This window comes from Copadichromis virginalis, linkage group LG1 (genome assembly GCF_057382275.1).
Source record: "Copadichromis virginalis isolate Kocher_CV1m ecotype Utaka linkage group LG1, C_Virginalis_male_GT1.1, whole genome shotgun sequence".
Classification (NCBI taxonomy): domain Eukaryota; kingdom Metazoa; phylum Chordata; class Actinopteri; order Cichliformes; family Cichlidae; genus Copadichromis; species Copadichromis virginalis.
Window position 1 is genome coordinate 1,865,603 of NC_140618.1, and position 25,737 is coordinate 1,891,339.

At 48.6% G+C, this 25,737-nt stretch overlaps 1 protein-coding gene across 4 annotated transcripts; it reads left to right on the top strand.

Annotated features, from left to right (window-relative positions):
• Positions 1-175: 175 nt before the first annotated feature.
• Positions 176-25,667, top strand: sh3gl3a (SH3-domain GRB2-like 3a). Of its 4 annotated transcripts, XM_085468038.1 has the most exons (11): positions 176-396; positions 18,040-18,108; positions 18,359-18,431; positions 18,518-18,661; positions 19,434-19,567; positions 20,099-20,257; positions 20,347-20,450; positions 20,939-21,063; positions 21,153-21,185; positions 21,595-21,660; positions 22,406-25,667. In XM_085468038.1, the coding sequence occupies exons 1-11, from the start codon at positions 352-354 to the stop codon at positions 22,606-22,608; spliced, it is 1,155 nt and encodes a 384-aa protein (XP_085324164.1). In that variant the 5' UTR covers positions 176-351; the 3' UTR covers positions 22,609-25,667. The 4 variants fall into 4 exon arrangements, with proteins under 4 accessions (XP_085324164.1, XP_085324325.1, XP_085324242.1 ...); XM_085468199.1 differs by lacking the exon at positions 21,595-21,660; XM_085468116.1 differs by lacking the exon at positions 21,153-21,185.
• The last annotated feature ends 70 nt before the right edge of the window (positions 25,668-25,737 follow it).

Here is a 25,737-nt window from a genome sequence, read left to right on the forward strand (position 1 = left end):
TTCAATATCAGGAATCAAACAAAATGACACATGCACACATCATATTCTACCCTCATATACATTTTTTTATATCCAAGTCCAGCCCTGCTGCTCAGTGATGTCATGCCTTAATTATTATTTATCTTTTTAAATCCTCGGAGACCTTTATTTTGAAGCAGTTTCCGGTTGGGCCGGCCTCCCGCCGTTAGAGCTTCACTGAGCTCGGGGTCATGCTGCAATCTTAGCGGAGTCTGACTGATGAGTGCGGAGCTGTGGTGTCGGCTGCTTCGTTCTTGAGCCCAGCCTCCGTCGGCCGTGTGTTGAGTCGCTTTCTCGGAGTATTTTGTGCGGGGTTGAAGCCGTTCGTCCAGGATGTCTGTGGCCGGGCTGAAGAAGCAGTTCCACAAAGCCAGTCAGGTATGGAGGCGCCCGACAACAGCAGTTCGGATGCGGACCCTGATCTCCGCTTCAACATCAAACCGTGAACGGAATCAGGCTGTAGTTGGTCTGAAAACACGACAAGTCTGAGTTGTTATCGCTTAAAAATCGTGGGTTTCAAAACGTGTTTGCAGGGTGTGGATGGAGCGTTACTTTTCCGCCCAGATAAGTTGTTTTTATCGGAGATAACGTCACACCAAACACTGCTGGGAAAATCTGATGATTTAATCTAATTTCACACACACACACAAATAGATTCATCTTAAGCCACAGTTATGGACTTTTTATCAACTTATGTAATCCGGTGAATAATTCGTCTTCATTGTTGTTGCCATACAAGTTCTTGTGAAACGTCAGACTTTGCTGTTTCCACAGTAAAACCAACAGGAAACACTAACAGAGAAGTACACGTAACTGTTTTTATTATGAATGTTTCGAGAGGCTTTAGGTCGACGTCTGGTTTGATTTTATCCCCTGAAAGGAAATCACACATGAAGCCCGTTTTTAGGCTTCATGGCGATGTTTGTGTGACTGAGGCACCAGCCAGATGTTTCGCACCTGCCACAGCTGCGCCGCGCAGTCATTTAAAGGCAGGTGGAGCAGTCTTTATCAGGTGGATTTCACTCCCGGGCTGTACGGTTTGTGTTATCTGGGTGAAGCTCCATTAGACTCAAATACCTTTTAACGTTACATGATAAAAATACCATTGAACCAGTGGAAGGACCTGCTATTCCCACTGCCACCAAAAACACTGTGGTTTGTGGGCGGCTGTGAGTAACATCTAACATTTGGACAACTTGGAAACAGCTCACAGACTGTTAGTCTCAGTGAACCTTCATCTTCACCTTTAAATAAGAATTCGCTCCAGTTATCAGTAGATCACAGGCTGGTTTCCATCAGCTTCCATCAGTCTCAGTGGGATTCGCTACACAGCACTGAATCTGTACGTTTAATACCATGATATGTACTGGTGATGCTGGGTGAATCGGCTCAGCTTGCATGATTTGCTCTCTCTGTTGCATTTGATACAGCAGAGCATGCGAGAAGTATTGATTTCCATCAGTATTGGTGACTGTGCTTGTGGCGCACCACAGGGCTCCATTGTGGCCCCTTTGTCATGTTAGCAGCTGTTCCTTGTGTTCATATTTAAATCGCTTTTATGCTGATGATACTCGGATATATCTGCGCTTTAAACCAAGCAGAAGCTCCTTAATAAATTCCTTCAAATGAAACTAAATCAAACCTGATGGTATAAAAGATAGATGTAGCTGCCATTGTCATCTTGGTGTTTTTAAAATGATGTTAAAAGAAGGATTCTGACGGTGGAAGCTGAGAAGGACCAGGATTTGGGAAATGTTCTTAATGTTTGATTCAGTATGTCTGTGCAGCTTCTCGTGGTCGTCTGAAGAACTTGAAAAAAGGTGGCGACTGGGCTGTTTTAAGAGTTCTTTAACAACCACCTCCTAAGGGGACAACCCCAACCTGCGGTTAAATAGCTGGGACTCTCCACCTTTGTTTTTAGAACTGAAGAAGCTTCTTGGATGAGAACTGAAAGAAGTCCGTTTTATTCAGTACGACCCCAAATGAGTCACAGAGTACTGAAGTGTTAGCAGAGGTCCGGGGCAGCGCCGCTTTGGCGCTGCAGGTATCACCCCGTGGTGGAGATCTGTCATCAACGTGAGCTTCTTCCTTTTAAGACGTTTATATACGTTTTAAAGCACTTGGTTCTTGTTTTAACCTTGAGAATGTTATCTCTGCTGTTCTGTGATTTGCCTTTTCAGTGTCCATTCACCGTTGTGTGTGTGTTTCTGTGAATGGTGTAAACTGTTTTTAATCACGTCCCCTGAATAGTTTCCAGGTTGTTTTTTGGTTAAACGTGCTTCAGATCTGCTCTCAGCAGTGGGGCAGTAGAATAAACTGATTTGATTTGTCATAGGAAGCGGGACTTGTGTGTTGGTTTTAGTCTATTTTTATTGTGTGTTATGTCTTCACAATGCATCGTGGCAGCAGGAAGACACAGAGTGTAGCCCGCAGATTGCATCAGAGGCCTTTGCTGCGGTTATCGAGGCAACTTCAGGTTGAACCCTGTTTGTGAAGGTGGGTCACATCTAACTGGGATAAATTGCCACGGTAACTGATGCTGCAGACCCAACCTGCTCCGAAGCACTTACGTTTGAGATGAGCGCTCGATAGGTATGAAGTCAGCACTGACTGACCAATATGATCTCTGGAAACTAGCGTCAGAATTCCTGAAAGTTCCATGTGACCTCAGAGAGTACGGAGCATCAGTAAGATAAAGACTCTGAGTCACAACTTTATTGCTGATTCTATTTTTTATGGCCCTGTAAGCGCTGCTATCTGATCCCACGCCTGTTTGTGTTTGTGGACTCACAGTCGCCACTTTTTCTGCTTTTACTTCCTGCTTCAAACAAACTTCACGCAGCAGATTGGGAAACCCTCAGGAGACTTATGGACCTGATAACCACCTACGTGTGACCACTTAGCATGATCGATGATGAAGGGGAAGATATCCTGGATCCCGTCAAAGTCGCTTAATAGTGCAGCCTTGCAGATGAACCTAAACTAAAACGTTAGGAGCTCGGTGTGTTAGTCTTCTTTAGAGCCGTCGTTTCCAAAATGAACCTCGTGTTTCATTTAGTAAGACCGTAAACTCATCAGCAGGGCGTGTAATGAGCCCAGAGACCATGTGAGCAGCAGGCTCGTCTTCTCATAGACTGTAATCAGATTTCTTTTATAACCAGAGGAGTCGCCCCCTGCTGGCCATTAGAAAAAATGCCGGTTTGAGGTCATCTTTCCGTCTTTGGTTTCCACCTTCGTGGAGAGCTGTGGTCAGCCTCTGTTTGAGGCCTGGCTTTGTTTCAGTCAGAGTGCTGATTTCTTCTCTTAGTTAAACACTCGCACAGTGACAGTGAGGCGTTACAGGCCTGGGCCTGTGTTATTATTATCTTTAGTCACATAACGTGATAATTAGTCAGCTAAAGGCTGCAGCCCTGTGTGACTGTGCGCATGAACAAGAGAAAAATGAATCCATAATAAAGAGCGATCCAACCTTTTATTCATCAGTGATCGCCTGTGCTCAGTATTGCTTTTTTAAAAATTACTTTATGTTTTTATAAATAGAATAAAATAGCCCTTTATTGTCATTGTATGTGTGCAACAAAATTGTGGGTGCTCCACATCAGCTGTGCCGGAATAAAATATAAATAGCAGAATATGTACAAAATAAGAGAAGGGCCCACGTTAGACAAGACTTGGTCTGAATAGAGTCCGTGTATGAGTGACGGGGGTTACTCAGACCGTGGCTCAGATTGGTGAGGTGGGTGGGGGGGGTTGCGTATAAGATGAAGTGTTAATCTTAGGTGCTGCAGCCCTTTCACCATCGACTGAGCAGGTGGCGTTGTGTCTGTCTCTGTAAGTCTGCAGATGTGAGTGTGAATAACAAACAGCTGGCTGATACAGCTCTCACCGTCAGCTCTGGGGTTTGGAGCTGTGAACACACCACACAGAAAACGCACCACATTCTCCAATCGCATTTTTATCTTTACCAAACTTGAACATGTACCCCTTTACTCCTTGAAGGGGGAGTGGGAGTTCCCCTTGAAGCTCTTCTCTGAACTGAGGCCTTTCCGTCATATTTCGGCTGTTTACAGAACAACACGACTGGGTTTGCATCAGCCGTCAGTGAGGGTGCTCTCTGCCAGTCCAGCCGCCCTCAGAAAAACACAGAAACTGCTCAGCGTCATCAAATGGTCATGAAACCAAGACTTTATTGATATACTGAGGTGTCATGTGGGTACTGGGAAGGTCGTCTTTAAGGGGGAAAGAGTTCAAGAAAATACATAAAGGCAGGAGTGGGCAACTCCAGGCCTCGAGGGCTGGTGTCCTGCAGGTTTTAGATCCTGGGTCAGCACACCTGAATCACATGATTAGTTCATTGCCAGGCCTCTGGAGAACTTCAAGACATGTTGAAGAGGTCATTCAGCCATTAAATCAGCTGTGTTGGATCAAGGACACATCTGAAACCTGCAGACACAGGACCTCGAGGCCTGGAGTCGCCCACCCCTGCATTTAGGTGTCGAGTGATGATGGTGGATTGCTCTCTCAGGGTTGGAGGACAGGCAGTTTATGTATCGTGGGATCTTGTTCAAGAATGGTGTTAAGGTGGAGCGTGTGGTGACTGGCAGGATGGTGCTGGTCCACCTTAACAGGTTTAATTTACCCATAATTCACTGCACCAGTATCCTGCTTCAGATAGTCGAGCTCTACAGGGCTCTAAGCTGCAGCCACACTGGAAGCGGTTCATTCGCCGTGCGTCGATTTGAGGCTGATGGATGGTCACTAGTGGAGATTCCTGGCTCTGGTTGCCTAGGTAACCAACTAATGCATTTACTACCAGGTCATGTGTTAATCATCGGGCTGCTCTGAGTGTTTGTCTCCACACATGCTGCTGTGCTTCGTGGACGGACACCTCGCTCCGGGCATCTTTGCTTTGTTCAGTCTGACCGTGCTGCCACTCTTCAGACAGAAGAGGCTTCTCCTGCAGCCTTTCCAAACAGACATACTTGTTCAGTCTTTTTCTGCTTGTGCTGTCATGAACTTCAACCTTTAACCGAGGCCCGTCGAGTCTTAGATGAACCTCTTGGGTTTCTCTAAGCGTCTCACGGTCTGAGCTTGGGATGAATTTGCTGGGACATATTTTCCACACCTGAATGCTCCAGACCTGACTCTGCTGTTCAGGTGACTCCACGGAGGCAGCTTATTCAAATCTGACAGAATAAAACTTTTAGGATTGCAGCTGTGATTAACGAACGCTTCCAGATTGAACGCTGCATACCTCGGCCTCCGCCCTGCAGTGTCTCCTGCCTCATGAAGTAGCTTCAGGTATGTGACTGGTGAGAGCGCTGATGCTGAGCTCTGTTTAATCACGGTGTCCTCTCACAGCAGGCTGTATGAACGCTGTCGTGTCTGTGAAATTATTCCTACGTGCACAAGCTGAAAGTCAACCTGCCACTTCCTGTTTGTGCATCAGTGTGCGGTGCACGACATCATAGATTGTGTTTTATTTTAAACACACGTGAAAGATAAACTCGAGGTCGACTTGGTTTCCACTTTCACTTATTTTCCGTGAGAAAAAGATGCAGACTGGGTGAAACCCGATGAATGCTCAGTGTTCCCTACCTGTGTGTTTTTCCAGGTACCTTTGATCTGTTTGTTTGAGTCCTGCACTGATAACAGTAAAAATCAATGCAAAGCATTTCAGAGCTTCTCTAACGCTGGCGTCACCCGCTGTGGTTTCCTGCTGCTGGAACACGGCGACACAGACTGATAGCGGCGCTCGTCAGCGTCGGCCTCTCCTGCACAGAAAAAACAAATCAGACGTGTTTTTACAGCGAGCTGCTCGTCGTGTGTTTCACGAACATTGTTTGCTGTTCACCTGCTTCCTGACACCGGGGTGGAGACCAGATGAACCAGCAGGAGATAACCGGGAAGGGAAACGCTATCACTTCCTGTTTATTTCAGCCACATCTCTCTTTGTTTCCACTATTGTTGGAAAAGCAGCACAATTAATATAGCAGAATATTTTCTCTGCCCGTTTTGGAAAAATCCTCAGTGCTGGGGGGTTTATAGTTGCACTCAGGTCCAAACCACTACTGAATTCTATGGAACAGCTGCTGCTGCTGCATAAGCCTTAGATCCAGCGTTCCCTCTGATCTGGGACTGTCCACTGTTAGTCCAGTATAGTTAATGTAAGCCAACTGGAAAGAGGATTGGAAAACGTGGCCTGGTCTGGTTTCTGTGGCAGCGTTTAGGTAGCAGGGTCACAATGTGCAGTAAACATCGTGAAAGCATGGCTCCATCCTGCCTCGTATCAAAGGTTCAGGATGCTGCCGGTGGTGTTCGTGCTACACTTTGAGCTTCATTTAAACTCCACATCCTGCCTGAGTATTGCTGCTGACCGTGTTCGTCCGTTTGTGACCGCCATGCGTCACGCCACAAAGCTCAGATCGACTCAAACAGGTTCATTGAACGTGATGACGAGTTCACGGCAGTCAAACGTCAGTCAGCGGAGCGCCTTTGGAAGGAGGAAGGACGGGAGGTTCGTGTCACGGATGCAGACGATAAATCTACAGCAGCTGTGTGACGCCATCCTGTCGACACGGACCAAATCTGCGTGTTTAATCTGAGCCGTGAAGGAGAAGCTGTACCTTCAGTCTCGTTCCATCAGAACTTTGTGTTTGTGTGTCTAGTTAGATGTTGGATGATGCTGGTCCAAGATTGGTTCAGAGCGCTGGATCAGGTATCACCAGAACCTGCCCGTCTATCCATCTCACTCCATGACGCTCTGTGTTTACTAAGCTAACATAGCATGGAGCTCAGAGGAAGCTAACAGCACAGAGCCGTCAGTGTGGAGGAGTTTCTGTGTGATGAAGGTTATTTTTGTTTCTCTTCTGCTTCAGTCTGCTGCTCAGAGATGCTCTCACAGCCAGACCGAGAGCAGGAAACCAGGAACTAACGTGACGAGAACAGAAAGACTCCCACACTGAGCTGAAATCAGCCTGTAATTTATCCCAGTTTATCCCAGTTTTCTCCTGAATTCAGTAACTGTTTATTCTTGGATTTATTTACTTGTTAGGTTTCATTGAAGAAGTGTTTAAAATGGTCATTGAAGAATAACTGAAGCTGTTGTTTTTACTGATGGACACAGTGTGACACACAGAGACTTCAGGAGGAGAACAAATGAGGCATAAAACAAAGATCTGAACTTTTTTAATGAGCAACAGCAGGAAAAAGCTTCGATGGTCACGTGGACTCGAAGGAAGATTGGAATAAAAACTGAGGAAGAGGAGCTGAAGTGTCAGCTCGGCGAGGATGTCCTGTTCAGGCAGTGGATGTGGATCTTTAAAGGTCCACAGCAGACAGGACAGACTTCACCAGAACGTCTTTTAAAGACAAATAGTGACAATGATGTCATCTACTTGAAACCGCAGGCGTCTTTATTTAGTCTGTAACCTTTGGGTGATTTTTCTGGTTGAAGCTCGAGGTAAACAGACCGGTCGTGTCTCAGCGGCTCAATAAAGACGAGCTGTGTGAACTGAGCGCGATGTGGGTTTGCGGTGTGTCGGGATCGCGATCTGCCCCAGTCTGTCACTCAGTCACAGCTGTGGTTTTCCTCATCTGCTGCTCTCTTTGCCGTGCAGTCGCTGAACAGGTGGAGCTCGCCATCCGTGACGTTTTAACACTGTTGTCGTCTCACACGCTGAAACCAAACGAGAGCCATAACACTGCCTGTCTTCATCAGAGCGAGGCTTGTTTGGGGATTTTTAGCCCAACCTCTACTTTCAAGCTGACAGGTCTTTAGTCTGATCCAGCTCACGTACGATTTCATCGTCTCAGGCAGCTTAGGGCTGCAGAGCATCGCCTCCATTTCGCCCAAGCGCTGCGTCTTTCCCAGCGTTGTCCAATGAACGATGACCTTTGGGATCAGTGATGTTCATCACCAGTGCTTTGTGAGGACAGTTTGTAGCTTGTGTGTTAAATTCAGGTTATACTGTCTGATCCTGAAAGGCTGAATGATTGGATGCTGTAAAGCCTGCGATACTTTCTCTTCACGCCGGAGGATGGAAATGAACTCTGTCACAGGACTGTTGTGTTTGTGTTTGGGCCACATGGTGTGATCGCACATTAACACCCCGCCCCCCCGACGATCGATTACCTGTGATTGGATGGGAGTCCAGAGAAGACTGTTTCTGTTCTTTAGCACGCTTTACGAGGTTTACGTCCAGGTGTAGCCCACCTCTCCTCCAGTGACAGCGAGGATCGACTCCAGGATCCTGACTGAATGTCGACACATTACATCCTGGTATATTAAGTATTTTTGTCTTGTAATATTCTAGTTTTTATGCAGATGCTTTTCTTGCTTTCATCCATCAGAGAGTTTGTCAAAGGCATTGTTGCTCTTGCAGTTTTGACTTTGACGCGCAGCTTTAGTGCTGAAGTCATTCTCACTCACAGAGTTTGGAAAGCGAGACTCTCGCTGTTTTCTTGAACTTTAGTTATAAATGGCTGAATGTGAGGTGAGTCAAACCTCAGCGGGCACTGAAACGACAGGAAAGCAATGAAATCTAACTGCACAGAAATCGTTGTTTCGTGTTCTTTTAAAAATACATTTTGGAATAACTTAAGAAGCATTGATGTCAGCAGAGCGGAGGTGAAACGATCTCAGGTGTGAGCGGGGGTCTTGATTCCGGGTCTGGTGGAGGCCTCGCTGCACGCCCGCAGCCTCAACGACCTGGTCTGTCTGCAGCTGCAGTTTGTTCTTACGCTAACCTGCTGCGTTCGCTCGCCACCTGCAGCAGGAACAAGATGCCGCTGCTCAGAGATGCAGCTGACAGCTCGCTGCGCCGAGCCCATCCATCTTTAATGATCGGTGATGGAGGACCGAGCCCCGGTCGCCTGGCGGTCTGGCTCATTAACATTTCAGCAGCTCATCATTATCATCATCACTGCTGCTTCCCTGTGACGTAAATCAGCCGGTTTATGTTGGCAGTGCGAGGCGAGAGTCCTCCAGCCGAGCAGCAGAAGGTTTATGATGCAAAGATTTCCCAAAAGGTGAAACGTTACACTGGCTTCTGTTTGATCCCCCGAGGAAACACCCGGTTCTAGCACAGCACGCCGTTTCCTGCTGAGTGTCATTTTAACCAGGTTTTATTTTGTTCATCGGGATAGCAAAGGATGCAGGTTTCTGTCAAACAGGGCAACAGTCTCGGTGCTTCAGCTGCGCTCAGAGCAGTCGTACATGTGTGCGACTCGCCGAGCAGACGAAGATGTGGAGCCAGAAAAACCTGCAGACGATTCCAGTCTGGTGGTTTTTATTGAAGGAACGCTGGCCTGTTATAATATCCTGTTTATCTGCAGTGGAGCTTTGATGTTTTTAAGTTTTGAAGGTGTCAGGTTGTTACTATTGTTACTGCTGTGTAACAATCGTTTTGTTTGAATTGCTTTTCATTTTAGTTTCTTTTGTAATAACCTTTGATCTCGTGATGAAAACGAGTTTGTGTGGCTGAACTGATGCGTTCGCCTGATGGACCTGAAGCCGCGGTTGGCAAATGGTGACATCAGCACAGTGGTGCAAACATTTATACTGGTTTCATGTATCGGCTCTTGCGGTCTTCTGCTGAGTGATGGTGCAGATGAGATCGTTGTTTTGCGGTGGTCTCTGCAGGACGCTCGTCCATGCTGGAGAAACTCACTCAGACTCTGTTAGCTGCAGACGTTACCTTCAGTGTAACTGGGGCTTAATTAAACGTTGGTGGCTTAACTGGGAAACTGACTGGTTCTCACCTGTGACGTGAAGCTTGATCGTGGCCCTGCAGCTTCAGCAGACGGGCTTTTGAGTTTCTCAGAGCCCAGTTAGCACATTTTAATTATTTTATTGTGAGTTTGTTGAAAGTGGAAAACGGCCTAACCTCGGCCCGATGGTCAGACCACCTCTGTTTAAAACTGTGACTCCTGGAAGTTAACGCAGGCAGACGGAGCTGCCGGCGCTCCACACGAACCAGACGACTGTAAAAACAGCAGCTGATGTTTGTCGCTCTGACAACCTTTGCAGGAGTTATCAGAGAGGTGGCCTGAAATCTCCCGACCAGATTAGCTTCTGACTCACCCGATGGAGACGTTTCCTCAAAGACACGGGGAGTCATTTAAAACTAAATGATTTTGTGAAGAAGGTCAAACAAACACACGTGCACCGGCACAGCCCACACTGCAGCACTTTATCACTAGTTCATTTGTTCATCTCCCTGACCTTTGACCCTGAGATGTTTTAAATCGAATATTTTCTCATGACGTCTCTCGGTCGTGTTATCTGACCTTAATGATTCATGGAAGACGCAGAGTGCATTGTCGCTGCGCACTTATTAACTCAAGTTAACAAGTGAAGACAGAAAAGCTTCTCTGCAAGAGTCAGATTTGTTTGTGACAAATAAGTGATCGGTGTAATCAGCTGCCTCTGCAGCGAGTCTCGCAGCCCACAGACGGACTCCATCTCCTCCGTACTCTGCATCTGTGACTCCAGCTTCATGATGGAGGTCTCCACCTGCTGCAGGTTCTCGTTAGAAAACCCATCCAGCTGCAGGAGGAGGCAGAGGAGGAGGAGGCGGGAATTTTCTGGAGAAGCAGCTGATTAACATCAAGAACCAAAACGAGCAGAGCGACGTGCCTGCAGGGAGGCGGGGACTGTGTCACTGTCGGAGAGATGAGAAATAAAACACGAACAAGTAGAAATTGACATTTTTCTGTAACCATGTGATCCATAAACTAAAATGTTGTTTAATAAGGGTTGAAATTTGAACTCGAGCTCATCAGAAGAGTGTTTACTCGGCTCACAGAGCAGGTGAGCAGCACGCTCTTTTCTGCACTGCTTTAACAGATATAAGAGTCGCCCCCTGCTGGATATTAGCAATAATGCAGGTTTAAGACACCTGTGCATTGTTTGACTTCACTTGTCAGAACTTGAAGGTACGCCTGACTTATGATGACATCCAGTGATGTTCGAAGGTCATTCAGCTTGGTCTGTGAACACAAAACCCCACAGCCAATCAGAATGAAGCTGGCCTAAAGGGGGAGGGGTTGAAACTGTATCACAAGTTTCTGCTCTGAAGGCCCAGCGTGGTCAGCAGACCTGACAGGAAGTATGTGAGGCGATGTGTCTGACTGAAGGAACCATAATGACATTAGACGTGACCATCAGCAGTCGACGCGTGTCCCTGTAACCACGGGGGATTAATCCAGTAGTTTCACGCCGTCCTGTCTAACGTATTTTATTTTCTCGGAAATCCTCTCGCGTCTGTTTTCTAGGAGACGACCTCGTTAACTCGTTTCTGTTTGATTCCCTGAAACTGAGCCGCTGTTTGTAGGTCGGGCTCAGAAACAGAAGTGACGGGAAACGCAGCACAATGACTGCAAGGCTGCTGCTTCCTTCCTGCTGAACGCATGAGGAAAGCTCCACCCACGGCGTGCGCGCACACACACACCTGACTGTGAACGCTGTGGTTGCATTCACTGCAGCTCACACTCACTCTGTAGAGTAAAGGCTGCTTAAATATAAAATAATGACACTGGCGAGTGTTGATCAGTCAGCTGGGCCTTAAACACAGCTTCGTGGGCGCTGTGTTACTCCTGCGTGCAGTCATGATAAAGTTGCTCTTCACACTCAGACCAAAGATTTTCTCACAGCTGTGATGCGTGTGCGTGTGTAAGTTTAGCGTGTCCAGGGTGACGGCAGCGCTGCTTTGATGATAAATCCAGTCGTAGGTCTGCAGAGTGTGTGCGCTCTTTTATGGCGCAGTCAGATTATTGCTCAACACTGACGCTCAAAGTCCTCGAGTGTAAGTTCGGTCTTATGAATTCAGCTTTGACCTCACGGTGGTTTTCATTAAGGTCACAGGAAGCGTTTCCACAAAGCAAAGGAGGTTTTTTATTTTTGACTCTGCTGATTAGCTGAGTATTGGTAAAGGCTCGCTTAGCAGCAGACACAACAGAGAGCCAATCAGAGAGCAGGAACAGGTCAGGTTGACCTAAGATGTGGTGAGGTTGACGTGACCTTTTCCACATTGTTAGTGGGAGGTTGTTGAAAGCCTCCTGAGGCTGCTGATTCGTCTTTTTTCTTCCTTGCGTGCTCTGACTGTGTTGTGTCTCTAACAGGTCGCTTTTTCCTTTAAACGATGTCTGACTGTCGCGCGTACACTCTGATGGACGCATCGGGCGCAGCCTGGGGTCGTCATCCTGCTTTGTTTCGTTTTGCCTCCTGCACGCAGCGAGGCGGTCACTTTGCTCCGGTCTGCTTCCTCTCTCCTGTTTCCCTGCAGGCCTCTGGTCAGCTCCCTGGTTCTTGATGTCAGTCGGCTGCTTCTCCACAAAGTCTCTGGGTCGCTGTTTCCAACAGCTGCAGCGGGTGGAGAAGCGGCTCCGGCCTGAGCAGAACAAATGTGCTGAAAGCCCGAGTGATGCGAGCGTCGCCGGAGGCGTGAAGTTTATCAGTGGCGTTGTTCGTGTACACGACGCTCTCCGTGTGGGGAAACACCGACCAAGCTTCACGCAGACGTGCAGGAGCGTCTGAGGACCAAGTCACAGCTTTGTTAGCAGGACAAAGCGAGTACTGACCTCCGGCCTGTAATCGCATCAACCTATCAGCTTGTTGATGGTGTGAACAGCAGTGAAGCGTCCCCTCCAGCTCAGCTCTGTGCTCTGGGAGCTCGCTGAAACAATACGTTCCTGCAAACACACACAAAGCACACACAGCTGAATTCCTGTGTGCGTGCGGAGGCCGGTGACTCAGCGTCGCGAGAGATTCCTCTTTGTTTTGACGGGAATCTGCTGCTCGCTCCGGCGGGCGCCGTGGTTTGACCGGTGTCACTCTCTCCCCGTCGTTAATAACACACCTCAGCTCAGAGCGTGACGCTGACTCACAAACGCACAACAACCCAGCTGAGCTCGCCTTCCTGTTTCTCCACTCCTCCAGACAAACTTTCCGACACGATCCGTCACGCTGTGAGGCCGAGCGAAACGCCGAGCGGGGACGGGAGCGCGCGTCGGTGCGGACGAGTGTTAAAGCGTTTAATTAACCTCCGGACGCTTTTGATTAACCTTAAAATCTGAAGTCAGATCTTTTCCAAGAGGTTAAAACAAAAACTCGTTTTTAGTTTCAGGGGAAAAAGAGAGAAAAGTTTTGGACCTGAAGATTAAATTAAGTTTAATGAATACTTAACGACCCAGCGAACTCTACTTCCTTTAAGATGAGTGTGTCTTTGTTCAGTGTGTAGAGCTGTCACATGAACATTTATTCTGTGCATTTATTGAAGTTGAGGTGGGACAACGGGTAGGACCGCCGTCTCACAGAGGCCGTCGCTGCTCTGAGGCTGCACAGACAACATTCCCTGGACTTCCTGGATGTTGTTGGGTGTGTTTCATTTGGACGTGCTGGAGACGCTCAGAGACGCAAACAAATGCCCCAAAGTTTGGTTTGATTTTCAGACGTCGGGCGTGTTCTTGCCCCAACTTAAGATCTTCTGAAGAGCTTTTAGAGTCATACTTCTTCATTTTTAGGCCTTTCCTTTTGGGAAAGTCAGAAATATTCAATAAAAATTGAAGAGAATGCAACAGGTTAATATACGAGGCCTCGGACGCCCTCGCAGAGGCTGGAAGCTGATGTTTACGTGTGCGCTCTGGCTGCAGCGTTATTGCTTGGCGTGTGTGTGTGTGTGTGTGTGTGCGTGCAATCTGAGCTGCACAATCAAAGAAATGCTGCAAAGCTGCTGCTGCTTTGATCTGTGAGGAGACGTTAACATCCTGATGAAGATGGCGGCGTGCGGGGAGTCGGCGGGTTTTCACTGCTGAGCCTCGTGTTCAGCGCTCGGGATCATTTCAGCTCTAATGTGTCGGTTCACGTGGAGTCTGCGTGGATTAAAAGTCTGTCTTAGCCACCTGTAACCTGCTGCTAATGCATCTGCAGGCTTTGTGCCGTCTCCTCCTCTGACATCCATCAGCTGCCAAAGGCTGCGTTACTTTGGAAACAGTTACACATGGTTACATTTACAAACAGTTACACATGGTTACATTTACAAACAGTTACACATGGTTACGTTTACAAACAGTTACACATGGTTACATTTACAAACAGTTACATTTCACTTTACATTCAGATGAACTTCCACGTTGTCCTTCATGATAACACGTTGCCTTTAAAACTGCATCTTTTGCACATGTTTTAAAGGAGACTTGTTAGCGTAGCTTAGTATAAGTCACAGTTCAAACTAATCCATCTTTTTGTTACAGTGTCTTAGTTTAACTCCTGGTGCTCTCGAGGCTGCTGCAGGCCTTTGTCTCACTCTCCTGTCTCTGCCCTCATCATCCTCACCGTGCAGCACATCTTTAAGCTCGGCGTGTGACAGCCCACGGGGTCAAGGTGTCCCACAGAAACCTCCTTGTGATGTCATTTGTCTGCTCGTACACAAACTTTCATTGAGGGTCATTTAACCCCCATCCTGCTCACCCGTGCTGACTGTGCTGATCCAAGGATAAAAACCTGTAATAAAATGTAGCCTGAGCTTGGATTACTGTAAATACGCTGAGCTCATTATTATTAACTTCAAACGTTCAATGGGAACGTCCAACGCTGGAGCAGGAGATACACGTCAGGAAGTGCGGAAAAGAAACCTGAACGTTGAACTGATCATTCTTTGTTTTTAGGAAAAGTCCCGGTCACGTGGCTAACCACGTCCCGACCCCAGCTCTGTGCTTGTGCTTCTGTGATGATCTAGACGGAGCGTGCAGCGAGTCTGCAGCGAGACGTTCAGCCTTCCTGTTCAGCGCCCCCTCCTCTGTCCTAGAAAGGCTCTGCCCGTCAGATTGGGCTCATTTCTCTGAGTCTGCTAATTTTACCCAGGCTCTGACCCACTTGGTGAATCTTTCCTGCTACTCGGCAGCACTTGTAGTCGAGCCTGAAGCGCACACACACACACAAACAAACACACCCCACTCTGCGGAGTGTTTGGACTCGACGGTTGGCCGAGCGATCGTGTTGTGACTGCGTTCGTTAAACTACTGAAGGTGACACTAATGCTGTCGGGCACAGTCGGCTCGTAGCTCGGCGTGCAGCCAATCAGAGCTCTGAGTTTATTATGAAACTGAGCAGTTGCACTGCAGCTGGACTTCCTGACGTTTCAGTATCAGGTGGATAACATCCCTAAAACCTTTCTGGGCTTTTCTCAGGGGTTTGTACACTTTTACCAGCTGTGGTAAAAGTGATCGCACAGCTGGGTGCAGCTGGACAGGTGTGCAGCTCACAGGTCTTAGGTTGGTCGGGAGGACGTAGGCTCAGCATTAATGACGCTGTGATGAAAGGCTACTTGTTTTGGGACAAATGTCGGCGGCGGCGTTTCCAGCGCTTCGCCTCGTCCCGTTTATTTAAACGAGATCTTCAGGCTAACTGGCTGATGAGTTACCAGGTAAAGCTCGTGTAACGTGATATTAACAAGCAGGCCTGCAGTTATGAAGGTGAATATTAGATCATGCACAGGTGGGTTCTGCCAGAAAACTTTGTTAGCTGCAGCGCTGCTGGGATGTTCATGGAGTGTGGTCCACCAGTACAGGCAGCTATGTCTCTGCACTGGTTTGTACTGGTTTGCCTTCTTTTGACTGGTTCCATTCCATGTTACTGTCCTCAAAGCTTTAAAAATGGTTTCCCTCACTGATCTGTGCCTCGCTGCAGTTCAGCGGCGGCCTACAGGGACCAGAGATAAGACGGGATGTCCTGTATCGATCCTCGTATTGATCTCATTCTTTGTACTTAATCCAGTAAAATCAGCACCACGAGTAACTGACTGACTGGATGACGTTCAGTTACCTGAAGGAGAAGCTGCATCCGATATGACGCCTCGCCACGGCGTCACTCCGCTGTCGTTTACAGCTGTTTGTGTGATTTGTCAGTGGGCTGTAAACGGCGCCGTATGATCGGTTTATCACATGAGCAGCAGGACGCTGAGAGTCCAACAGCTGAGAACATGACACAGCGCTGAGTGGATGGGACACACCTTTATTACCGGGTGTAACGTGGCTCACCTGTGCTCTTTACACCTAAGACGTCTGACCTCATAACAAACATCGTCTGATCCAGAGGACGGCGTATCAGGTGCATCGTCTCAGGTTCTGCGCTAACGTACCATCAGGTTTAGTTTCTTCTGCACCTGTAACAGTGCTGATGGTCCAGTCCTGGGCTGTTCATGGATCTCACGACGATGTTTGCTCTTTATTTCCTGCTGTAACAGAAAAATCTATCTGTGATAGTGTGGAGCATAGAGCGTGTCCTGTATATGTCCAACAGGTGAGTTACAGGTGAACATGCTCCGCCGTGCAGCTGTTATGAAGGAGAATTATCTACACAGAGCAAACAGTGTGTGTATCCTGCTGTAAACATGTTTATTATGCTGTGAAGTTTGAACAGGAGTCTGTGGGGCTGACTCACTGCTGCCTCTGCTGGACGTCAGAGGAACTGCAGATGTTTGGACTTCACGTGTCTGAAGGTTGATGCTCAGTTGAAGCTGTAGCGGTGCTGCGTGGTACGAAGGTTTGTGGTCATCGTACTCGTGTAGAAGCGTCTCTGAGGTGGACGACACGCTCCGTCTGCCTCAGTAATCCTGAATTTCCCCTCGTGGACGTGATTTCCTGCCGCTCGGCGCCCGTCGCGTCGTCTCACATCTGGTTGAACCTGAAAGTCTCGTGTCGTGTCTCCTGGCAGTTCTCAGGTTAGCAGAGCTGCAGGTTGCTGTGTGATCTCCAGGCTCCGAACTCAGCCTGCAGGTAGTTTTTACTGAGCTGCTGTTACAGGAAGACCTCGTAGTTTCAATTCATGTCGTGAATAAAAGGCTGCAGTCACCACGTAACGTTTTCAATGTTTTGCTGGCGTGTCCGTCCCTCCACAGTACCCCCCACCCTGCATGTTTTTATTGCACATTAGCTTCTGGTTCAGCTCAGCGTGTCTTAACCATGCTGTTTAGTTTTTATAAGCAGAGGATTAAAAAGGCCAAACAGACCTGGGATCAGCGTGCAGAAGCATGAATCAGACTGACCTTAAAGTTTATTGATCCCTAAATAAACACAGATATGGGTCAGATTTCAGCTCAGGCTGCAGTCGCAGGTCTGACTGGCCCACTGCCCCAAATCTGAGAGCTTTACTTTGTGTTCAGAGAATTTTTATCCTCTTTAAACGGCGTCCGCGCTGCTGTTACTGCTGTGTGAGCGCCCGGCAACTCCAACCAAACCGTCAGCCAATCAGAGCCTCTGACAGTAACGAGTAAATGTAATTAAGTTACTCTCAGCGGTCTGCTTTACACCTTTTTACTTTAGAGTGTCATCGCTCAGCACCACCTTCCAAGTGTCGATGCAGTTTACTGTGTGATGTGCACTTTTATTTTGAAAGGCACCGGCCTTCATTATATCACGAATAATGTAAACGTGCTCTGTAAGTGATCAGTGTGTTACTGTTGTCCAGCTAAATGCTCACACTAATAAAGTTTCTTTGAAGTGGCGACAGTGTTACTGCGGCTCGTTAGCCATTGGTCGATGCTCGTGTTTCCTGTGTTTCCTGTGTAAACCCGGCACGTTTACCAGTGTCCATCACACAGGCTGCGAGTGAAGTCAGTCTGTCCGTGTGGAGCTCTTTATAGCCCAGAAAACATGGAGTCACATACGGCGCTGTGTGAGCCTGCTTCAAACAAAGATGTCACACGGCGTGGGAACGAAGTTAAACGTGTGTAAAATCTGCATTTCTAATTGAAATGACCGTCACAGGAGGAGGTCCGTGTTTCGGCGTCTCTTCCAACACCACAGTGACAGATTGTGAGGATGATGTCATCCTCGGATAAATCCCAGAGGCGTTAAACGGTGATTAATGGAGCGACGGCTGGAGCGTGAGCCGGGTTTACTCAGATGTGTTGAAATTTGAATGCAAGCAGGGAAAACTTTATTGAACACATTCAGAAGCACAAATGTTAACAAATAAAGACGCTTCAGGCCTCTGTGACTCTGTGTGCTCTCTCTGTGCAGCTCCTCAGTGAAAAGATCAGCGGGGCGGAGGGGACGAAGCTGGAGGAAGACTTCTTAGAGATGGAGCGGGTGAGTCCAGCACACGCCGAGGGTTGCGGCCGGCCTGCTCACCGCTTTCACTCATACGCTCGGGACAGAACTGGGAGGTCTCGTCATCTTCAGCTGACGAAACACTTCACTCGGGCCGTCCGCTTTATTTAACTCGCCGTTAAAACGTTTGTTAGCTTTAGGAATTGTACGATTTCACAACAAACTGAACCGTTTGCTGAATTTAATCTTTCAGATGTCATCCTGACATTTAACTGCAACCTTTTTTCAGAAAATCGAGGTGACCAGCAAGTCGGTGCTTGACCTCCTGTCCAAAACAACAGAGTACCTCCAGCCTAACCCAGGTGCGAAACACCTCCATGTTTGCTGTTCTTTGAGCTTTCTGTGCTACAAACTCAAACCTGCGTTTGATTCTTTGTTTCCTCGCCAGCATCTCGAGCCAAACTGAACATGCTGAACACGATGTCCAAGATCCGAGGGCAGGTGAAGACCACCGGCTACCCCCAGACCGAAGGCCTGCTGGGCGACTGCATGCTGCGCTACGGCCAGGAGCTGGGAGAGGACTCTTTGTTTGGTACCAGCTCTCAGATGCCTCAGGTCCTCTAACAGCTGCACAGAGGCCGTTACAGGCGGCGCCAGCGCAAACCCTGCACTGGCACCGAGGCGTGAGCACGGTCATCTTTGGCCTTTCACTGCAACATTTAACATGGACGCAGCTGCTTAGTACAAGACGCATGCAGAGCGTCAGTGTTACAGTGATGCAGCAGTTTTCAAAGATTGCTCCGTAATAAAATCTGCACAGTGCACCACAAGTTTAAAAGCATCAATGTTGTGAATGCTGCTTTGCCTCCTTCATGGCGTCAGGTGTCAGCGTGACGCTCGGTGTTGCTGAACAGGCGGTCTGCTGCAGAACGCTGCATGTCGGACAAAAGCCTGCAGGACTGTGTGCAGGTTACAGTGCACAGTCATACAAGGCAGAAGTGTCGTTTGTAATAATGGCCAGCAGGGGGCGTGGCCTCAGGTTAGAGGAGGCGGTACGATTGCAGCCTGACGTTCATTTTAAAATTCTGGCCGTCAGAGTCGGAAAGCAGCCGAGTCTGAAACCAAGTCACCGGCCAATGAGTGTGCAGCGTCCCTCCTTTGAGCTGGTCACTCGCTGTGAGGTCAGGATGCAAAGAACTACAGATTTCCTCCCTCGTCGTGTCCCTGTGTTTGCGCCCCTCTGTGCTGCTGTTAGTCGGCTGCGTGTGTCAGTGTTGAATGAGGAGTTTGTACCTTGTAGATGATTTTATTGAGATCACTGTGATAACGGCTCATTGGAGGCGGCACCTCTCTCTGTCCTGCAGGATGCGCTCTGGTGGATGTGGGTGAGGCCATGAGGCAGATGGCAGACGTGAAGGACTCTCTGGACATAAACGTCAAACAAAACTTCATTGACCCCCTGCAGAATCTACAGGACAAGGACCTCAAAGAGATCACGGTAAAGACAGACGAGAGACTGCGAGGTTCTCTGACCGCTGGCGCCGTTTGCAGCGCAGCAGAAACACGCGCTGAAATTTCTGCAGCGAATTTGCAAACGGTTTGAAATCTGCCTGTCGGGGCGCTGCACGCACAGATCATCCTACCTCCGCTTTACTGCGCGAGATGCTGTGCAGCAAACCTGCAGCTTCTCCTCTCCGTGTGCCGAGCTAATGCTAGCTGCTAACCCTCTGACCTGCACCTGGACTCTCAGGTGTGTGGGCGGAGTCACATCAGATATTTGGGCCATTCTTCTGATCGTGAATTTCACTCTTACACTCGAGTTTTTAGACGACGTTATCCTCAGTACACTCGCCTCTTATACGCTGCTCGTGGCGTTTAGCCTCGTGACCTCCACCTGCACACGCCTGATCACTTCGCCTCCACATCAGCTCAGTAAATCTGTTCACGATGGTTTTAAATGAAATGTTTTTGTAAAGAAACACACAGTGTGACGTGCGTGTCGACGTGTTTCTGCCGCTGGTGTTCGCAGCATCACCTGAAGAAGCTGGAGGGCCGCAGATTAGACTTTGACTACAAGAAGAAGCGTCAGGGGAAGATCCCGGACGAGGAGATCCGGCAGGCGGTGGAGAAGTTCGACGAAAGCAAAGAGCTGGCTGAGAGGAGCATGTTCAACTTCCTGGAGAACGACGTAAGAGACGCGAAGACGCGGGTAACGGGGAGGGTTTCACACGTGAGACGTTATCGTTTAACGTGCGTGCGTGTGTGTGTGGCCACCAGGTGGAGCAGGTGAACCAGCTGTCAGCACTGATCAAGGCGGCGTTGGAGTACCACCAGCAGTCGTGTGAGATCCTGCAGGAGCTCAGTGGGAAACTGCAGAAGAGGTAAGAGAGCCGCTTCTCCTCTGCTGCGATCGGGGTTCGTGTCTGCGTGGCGTTCGCGGCGCTCGCGGCATTCTTCGGGACGTCGTTTCACGCTGTGAACAGCAAGTCTGTCAGCAGCGTTTTTAAAGCGGGAGCTCACTGAGTTTGTCTGTCACCGAAGGTGTTTTTCACACTTCAGCTTCTGTTCTTGATGAAAGCGTCTGGATTTGGCCGCCGCTCGCTGTCGGCGGATTGCGCAGACATCAGAAGTTTTATCCTCCTGAAATGTCAGAGCCTGTTACTCCATGTTTCCATCAGTAAAGGCTAAAAACACTCGTTAAACACGCGCTCAGTAAGGTAGAAGTAGCGAGTAAGAGCGCTTATAAACCCTGAAATTTGCTGAGATCTGAGGTTTGTGGGCCCGTTTCCCCTCGGAGCGTCCGGTCTGCCGCCGGAGAGGAAATGTCGGCTTTGATTCGAGTCGCCTCCCTCTCTCTCTCCTCCTCCAGGATATCCTCGGCCAGCAGCCGGCCCAAGAGAGACTTCAAGCCAAAGTCGATCAGGAGCAGCATCGAGGCACTCGACAGCAACCAGCACAACGGCCTGTCCTACAGCTCCTCGCTCAAGTCCACGGGTACGCCGTCCGTCTGTGCGTCCGTCTGTGTGTCTCAGTTTGTTTCCATCGTTGCGTTGAGTCCCACTGTTCTTCTTCTGCTGTTATAGATACGCAGATCAGCCACACACTGAACGGGAAAAGTAGGTATTCCTTTATGCACACACACATCATGTTCATCGTGTGGGAATGTTTCCATTTTTACAAACTGACAGTGAACGTCTCACCTGTTTCTGGGCGTCCTGACCGCTGCTCTGCTGCACACAGATGGAAACTGTGACGTTCACAGGAAGTTTATCTCTCCATTTATGTTTAATTTAAAAACCTGAGCTCAGCTGCACGTTGTCACCTTAAACTCTGACACAGTGACGAGCTCCAAACGACTAACAGATGAAGCGAGGAGTAGACGTGAAGCTTTTCCTGCAGCTGTTGTTGGAACGCTGCTGCCCTCTGCTGGTGGCAGTCTGACACCACAGCGGTGCTCTGATCCTCTCATTGTTTTTGTTGTTTTGTGCTCATCGCCATCTCCATCTGTCTCCACATGTCATCCAGCTGATCACATATCATCTGTGCAGCTGTCATGGCCCGACACCCCCGCTACCAACGGCAACGCTCACCGTGAGTAACGCACGCCGACGCCGTCACACATCTGCCTGCATCTGTGAGCGGCAGCCCCGGGATTTTGTTTTTGATATCCAGCAAAACGACAGTAAATTTTCAGCTGATCAAACATGAGATGTGGGTGAATTTTGTTATTTTTCTCCTCGTGATCTTCGTCTGTCGGTGTTGTCACGGAGCAAACGTCACCCACTGGATGTCTTCTTACCGTCTTTGTCTGGATGAGTAACCTGCTCTTTAACCCTGTTTCAGACAAAGCTGGGATATAAATTTTTAAAATATGAAACTGTTTGCAAATAATGAATTTTAAATCTTATTTTAAAGACAAAATTCCAAAAATGGCAGATCAGAGGCTGAAAGTGAGAGATTTGATTGTTTCTGTTCATCCATTTAGCTCTCGACCCATGCTGGGGGGGTCTGTGTGCTGCTGGGGGGGTCTGTGAACAAGACCCCTCCAGCAGAGGACACACACGAGTCCACAAACCCAGCAACCTCGCTCAGACCAGGTGTACAGGGCCTGGAGCCGGGCTGAGGGAGGGGCTGCCGGGTACTAGGAAGGAAGGAATTAGGAAGAGTGAATAAAGGAGGGAATGAAATAGGAAGAATAGAGGAAGGAGGGAAGGAATCAGGAAGAAGGAAAGAGACTCGCGGTAAATCAGAGCGTTGTGCTTTCATTTTGCCGCTGCGTCACGAGCCCCGTCCGTCCATCAGAGGTTTTTAAATAAAGTTTTTGTTTTGTCTGCAGAGCCGGAGGTTTTGGATCAGCCCTGCTGTCGCTCCCTCTACGACTTTGAGCCGGAGAACGAGGGCGAGCTGGGCTTCAAAGAAGGCGACATCATCATCCTCACCAACCAGATCGACGAGAACTGGTACGAGGGCATGATCAACGGCGAGTCCGGCTTCTTCCCCATCAACTACGTGGAGGTCATCGTCCCCCTGCCTCAGTGAAGAGCGCCACCGCCGGGCCTCCGCAGACTCTCCTCGGCCCGACTCGGGCGTGAGCGTGCGGCGGATTCTGTTTCGGACCACAGACGCGGCTGTTTCGTCCCGGCCGACTTCAGATTAAACGTCTCCTTTACTTTTGTCGTCTGTTGATATTTAAGAACCTGAACGGAAACCCGAGCCTTTAACGGGGCCTCAACCTGTCGCTCCGCCCACCGTCCAGCACCACCGCCTCTGCCGGGTATCCCGACGCCGCCGTCCGACCACTACGAACATTTCCTCACTTTATGGTCACGCTAGTTCTGCTAAAAGTCACCTTTCAATGTTTCCTGGTTGTGTCAAAAATGATGTGTTGCAAATCAGAATCAGACAGGAAGTGAGCCGCTCCACATTCCCACAATCCAAGGATGGAGGTGCTTTTATTTTGAAATGGAGCTCGGCCAGGTTCTGGTTTTAATGTGAGAGACGTGAGCGGGTGGAGTTTGGTCTGTGTGACTTTGTTTGAGGCCCAAATCTCATCCACTTCATCCTGACTTCACTTTGTTTCTTTGCTTTTGTAGTTTCGGCGTCGTTTCTGTCCTTGGTTACAGCTTTACGCTGAGACTGGGACGTGGACAGCAGGAGACGTTTTAATGGTTTCAGAAACACGAGCAGTCAGGCGATCAGTCGTGTTTCCCTTTTGGAGCCACGGCACATAGAAAAATCACACGGCACCAAAACCATAGTGACCATTTATCCCCGCTGTCCCCACTGCACCGCCTGCTCGCCTCACTCTGCGTTCTGTGATGGGGTTTGGTGGCGGTCACGTGCCGGTCACGTGCCACGCTCTCAGATCTCAGCGGTTAGCACAGGCGTGACCCTAACGGACAGAAACGGTGACCCAAGCTCCAAAAACCCAAACTTCACCTTCTGTAAGTCAGAGTATTTCAAATGTGAAGCTGAATGTTTGGCCTGTGTTGCTTTTCTCCACTGGATTTGATCTTTCTGTTATTCTGCTGCCCTCTCGGCTCCGACGGCCGGTCTGTGTTTAAACCCGTCTTCACGCGTGCACGCCGTCGCTCTGAATGTGTCTCTCTGTGTTTACATGCTCTGACGGTTCGTTCTCAGGATCGGGGACGCCGCCTCGTCCGACAGCCTGAAGCTGATGTTTGAGCTGTCGTCTGCACTGAAGCTTTTTAGCCTTCCACGTCGCACCTTCCTCCTCCTCTTCAGCACTTTGAGTTTTTCATACAATCACAGGCAGATAACCACAGATCTTTGTCCTGTTCTGTGAGACTGAAGCAAGTGTCTGTTTCTCATCTTCAACCTGAAGACGTCTGTGAAACTCATCCAGCTCCTAGTTTTAGTGGATGAGTCTGAGGCTTTTAACCAGCTGCCGTCTGTTTAGTCACCAAATAAGAAGGAAACCAACAAACGCCGTCCTCTCTTTGGCTTTTTATTTAGTTTCACACTTATTTGATCATATTTTTGTAAGAAAGCTCCTGTTTTTAATTCCCATCACTGTAGATCAGCCCCGGCTCCGTGTGCGCCGCTTTAAAGGACGCGTGTGATGATGATGATGGTGTCTGTGAGACAGCTTGTGATGGACTAGCAGCCTGTCAGAGACCCAGAGTTGGACACGTGACTTAGCCCGAGAACAGCAACGTTTCAAAACTTCGCATCATTAAAGTCCAACGACACGTGATTGACGTACTGAGAGAGAAACAAAAAAGACTTTTTTAAACGACCGCTCGGTGACGTTTATGGAAACATCGCGTTGGTGCTTCAGGGTCAGAAGTGTTCGTCAGCAGCGTGCGAGCTGTGCAGACGTCACACGACTCTGTTAATTGCGGCCTTATTTGTCGAGACGAGTCAGAGCATCAGAACATGAACTGAAGCTTACCTGTGAGTAGGCTGGAGTTCAAATTAAAGTTTACCTTCAGGTCGGACGATTACGCGTGATTTATTACGTCTCGGTTTACGGCGCCAGACGCTCTGATCAGAGGTCAACAGTCACAGCAGAGCAGGTTTATTTCCACATCGAGTGATCTGGCTGTGGTCTGATGATCGCGTCGCTTCTGTTAGTTCATCTTTTTCAGTCTGTTTCTGCCTGAGGTCAAATCAGCAGGTGGCTGAACGTGAGGAAACTGTATGAGCTGTGATTTTAGGCTTTTAATTTGAAAGTTAAACAGGAACTGAGCCCAGTAAAACCGTGCTTACTCTTTACTCCAGCGGAGAGGAGGGTTTGACCACCTCAGAGTTCTTCCACCTGTTTTTGGTGTTATTGTAGTTTTTTACTGTGGTCCAATCGCAGACGCTCGGCTGCGTCTTTGATCCAAACCTGATTCGGCTCCGTCGTGTTTGGATCAGCTCGACCAGCTGTGCTGGACTCTTACTGTTAGCTTAGATGTATGAGGATTTTTTTATTTGCAGTTAATTATGAGTTTGGGGGAGCGGGGAGCTCTTACCTACACAGAGGACGTCCTCCACAAACAAGAGAGGAGTTGTGAAATGAGCGGACCCCCCCAGCTTTATTTTTCACCACAAGCACTCTTTCCAGCTTCTTGTCGCCCGGACCTCTCTACACGGCTTCCTCCACTACACACTTCTCCCCACGCCTCCATCACTACAAAGGGGGGAGGGTCATTAGCGCCATCATATTTCACCTGTCCCCTCTCACGTCCTGGCACCGCCCCTCCACTGCAGCAGGCCAGAGACCACACCCCTGCCACAGAGACCACACCCCTGCCACGGGAGGTTTTTTTAAATGCATTTATCATAAAAACACCCAGATGTTTGGTTTTGTTTACAGGCTGCAGACCCACGATGGGCCTTCCTCACACTCCCACAGTGAGAATAACTGACTCTTTGATACACTAAAACAAACCGCTCTCTCCACCCCGCGCCTCCGTTTGCCTTTGCAGTCTCAGTGTTCAGTCTGCAAACCTCTTCCCTGCACAGGAAACGTCACAGTTCTGTGTTTTAGTTTTTCAGTAGCATAATTTATGTAAAAGGTGTTTTGTAGATGTTGTAAATGAATATATTCCAAAAATATATTGCGTAAATAAATGAGGAGTAAATATCGAGGCAGCGTTCACGTGTTTTCTTTCTTTGTTCAGTCTGTTCTGTTTATACACAAAATTATGTCAACATCAG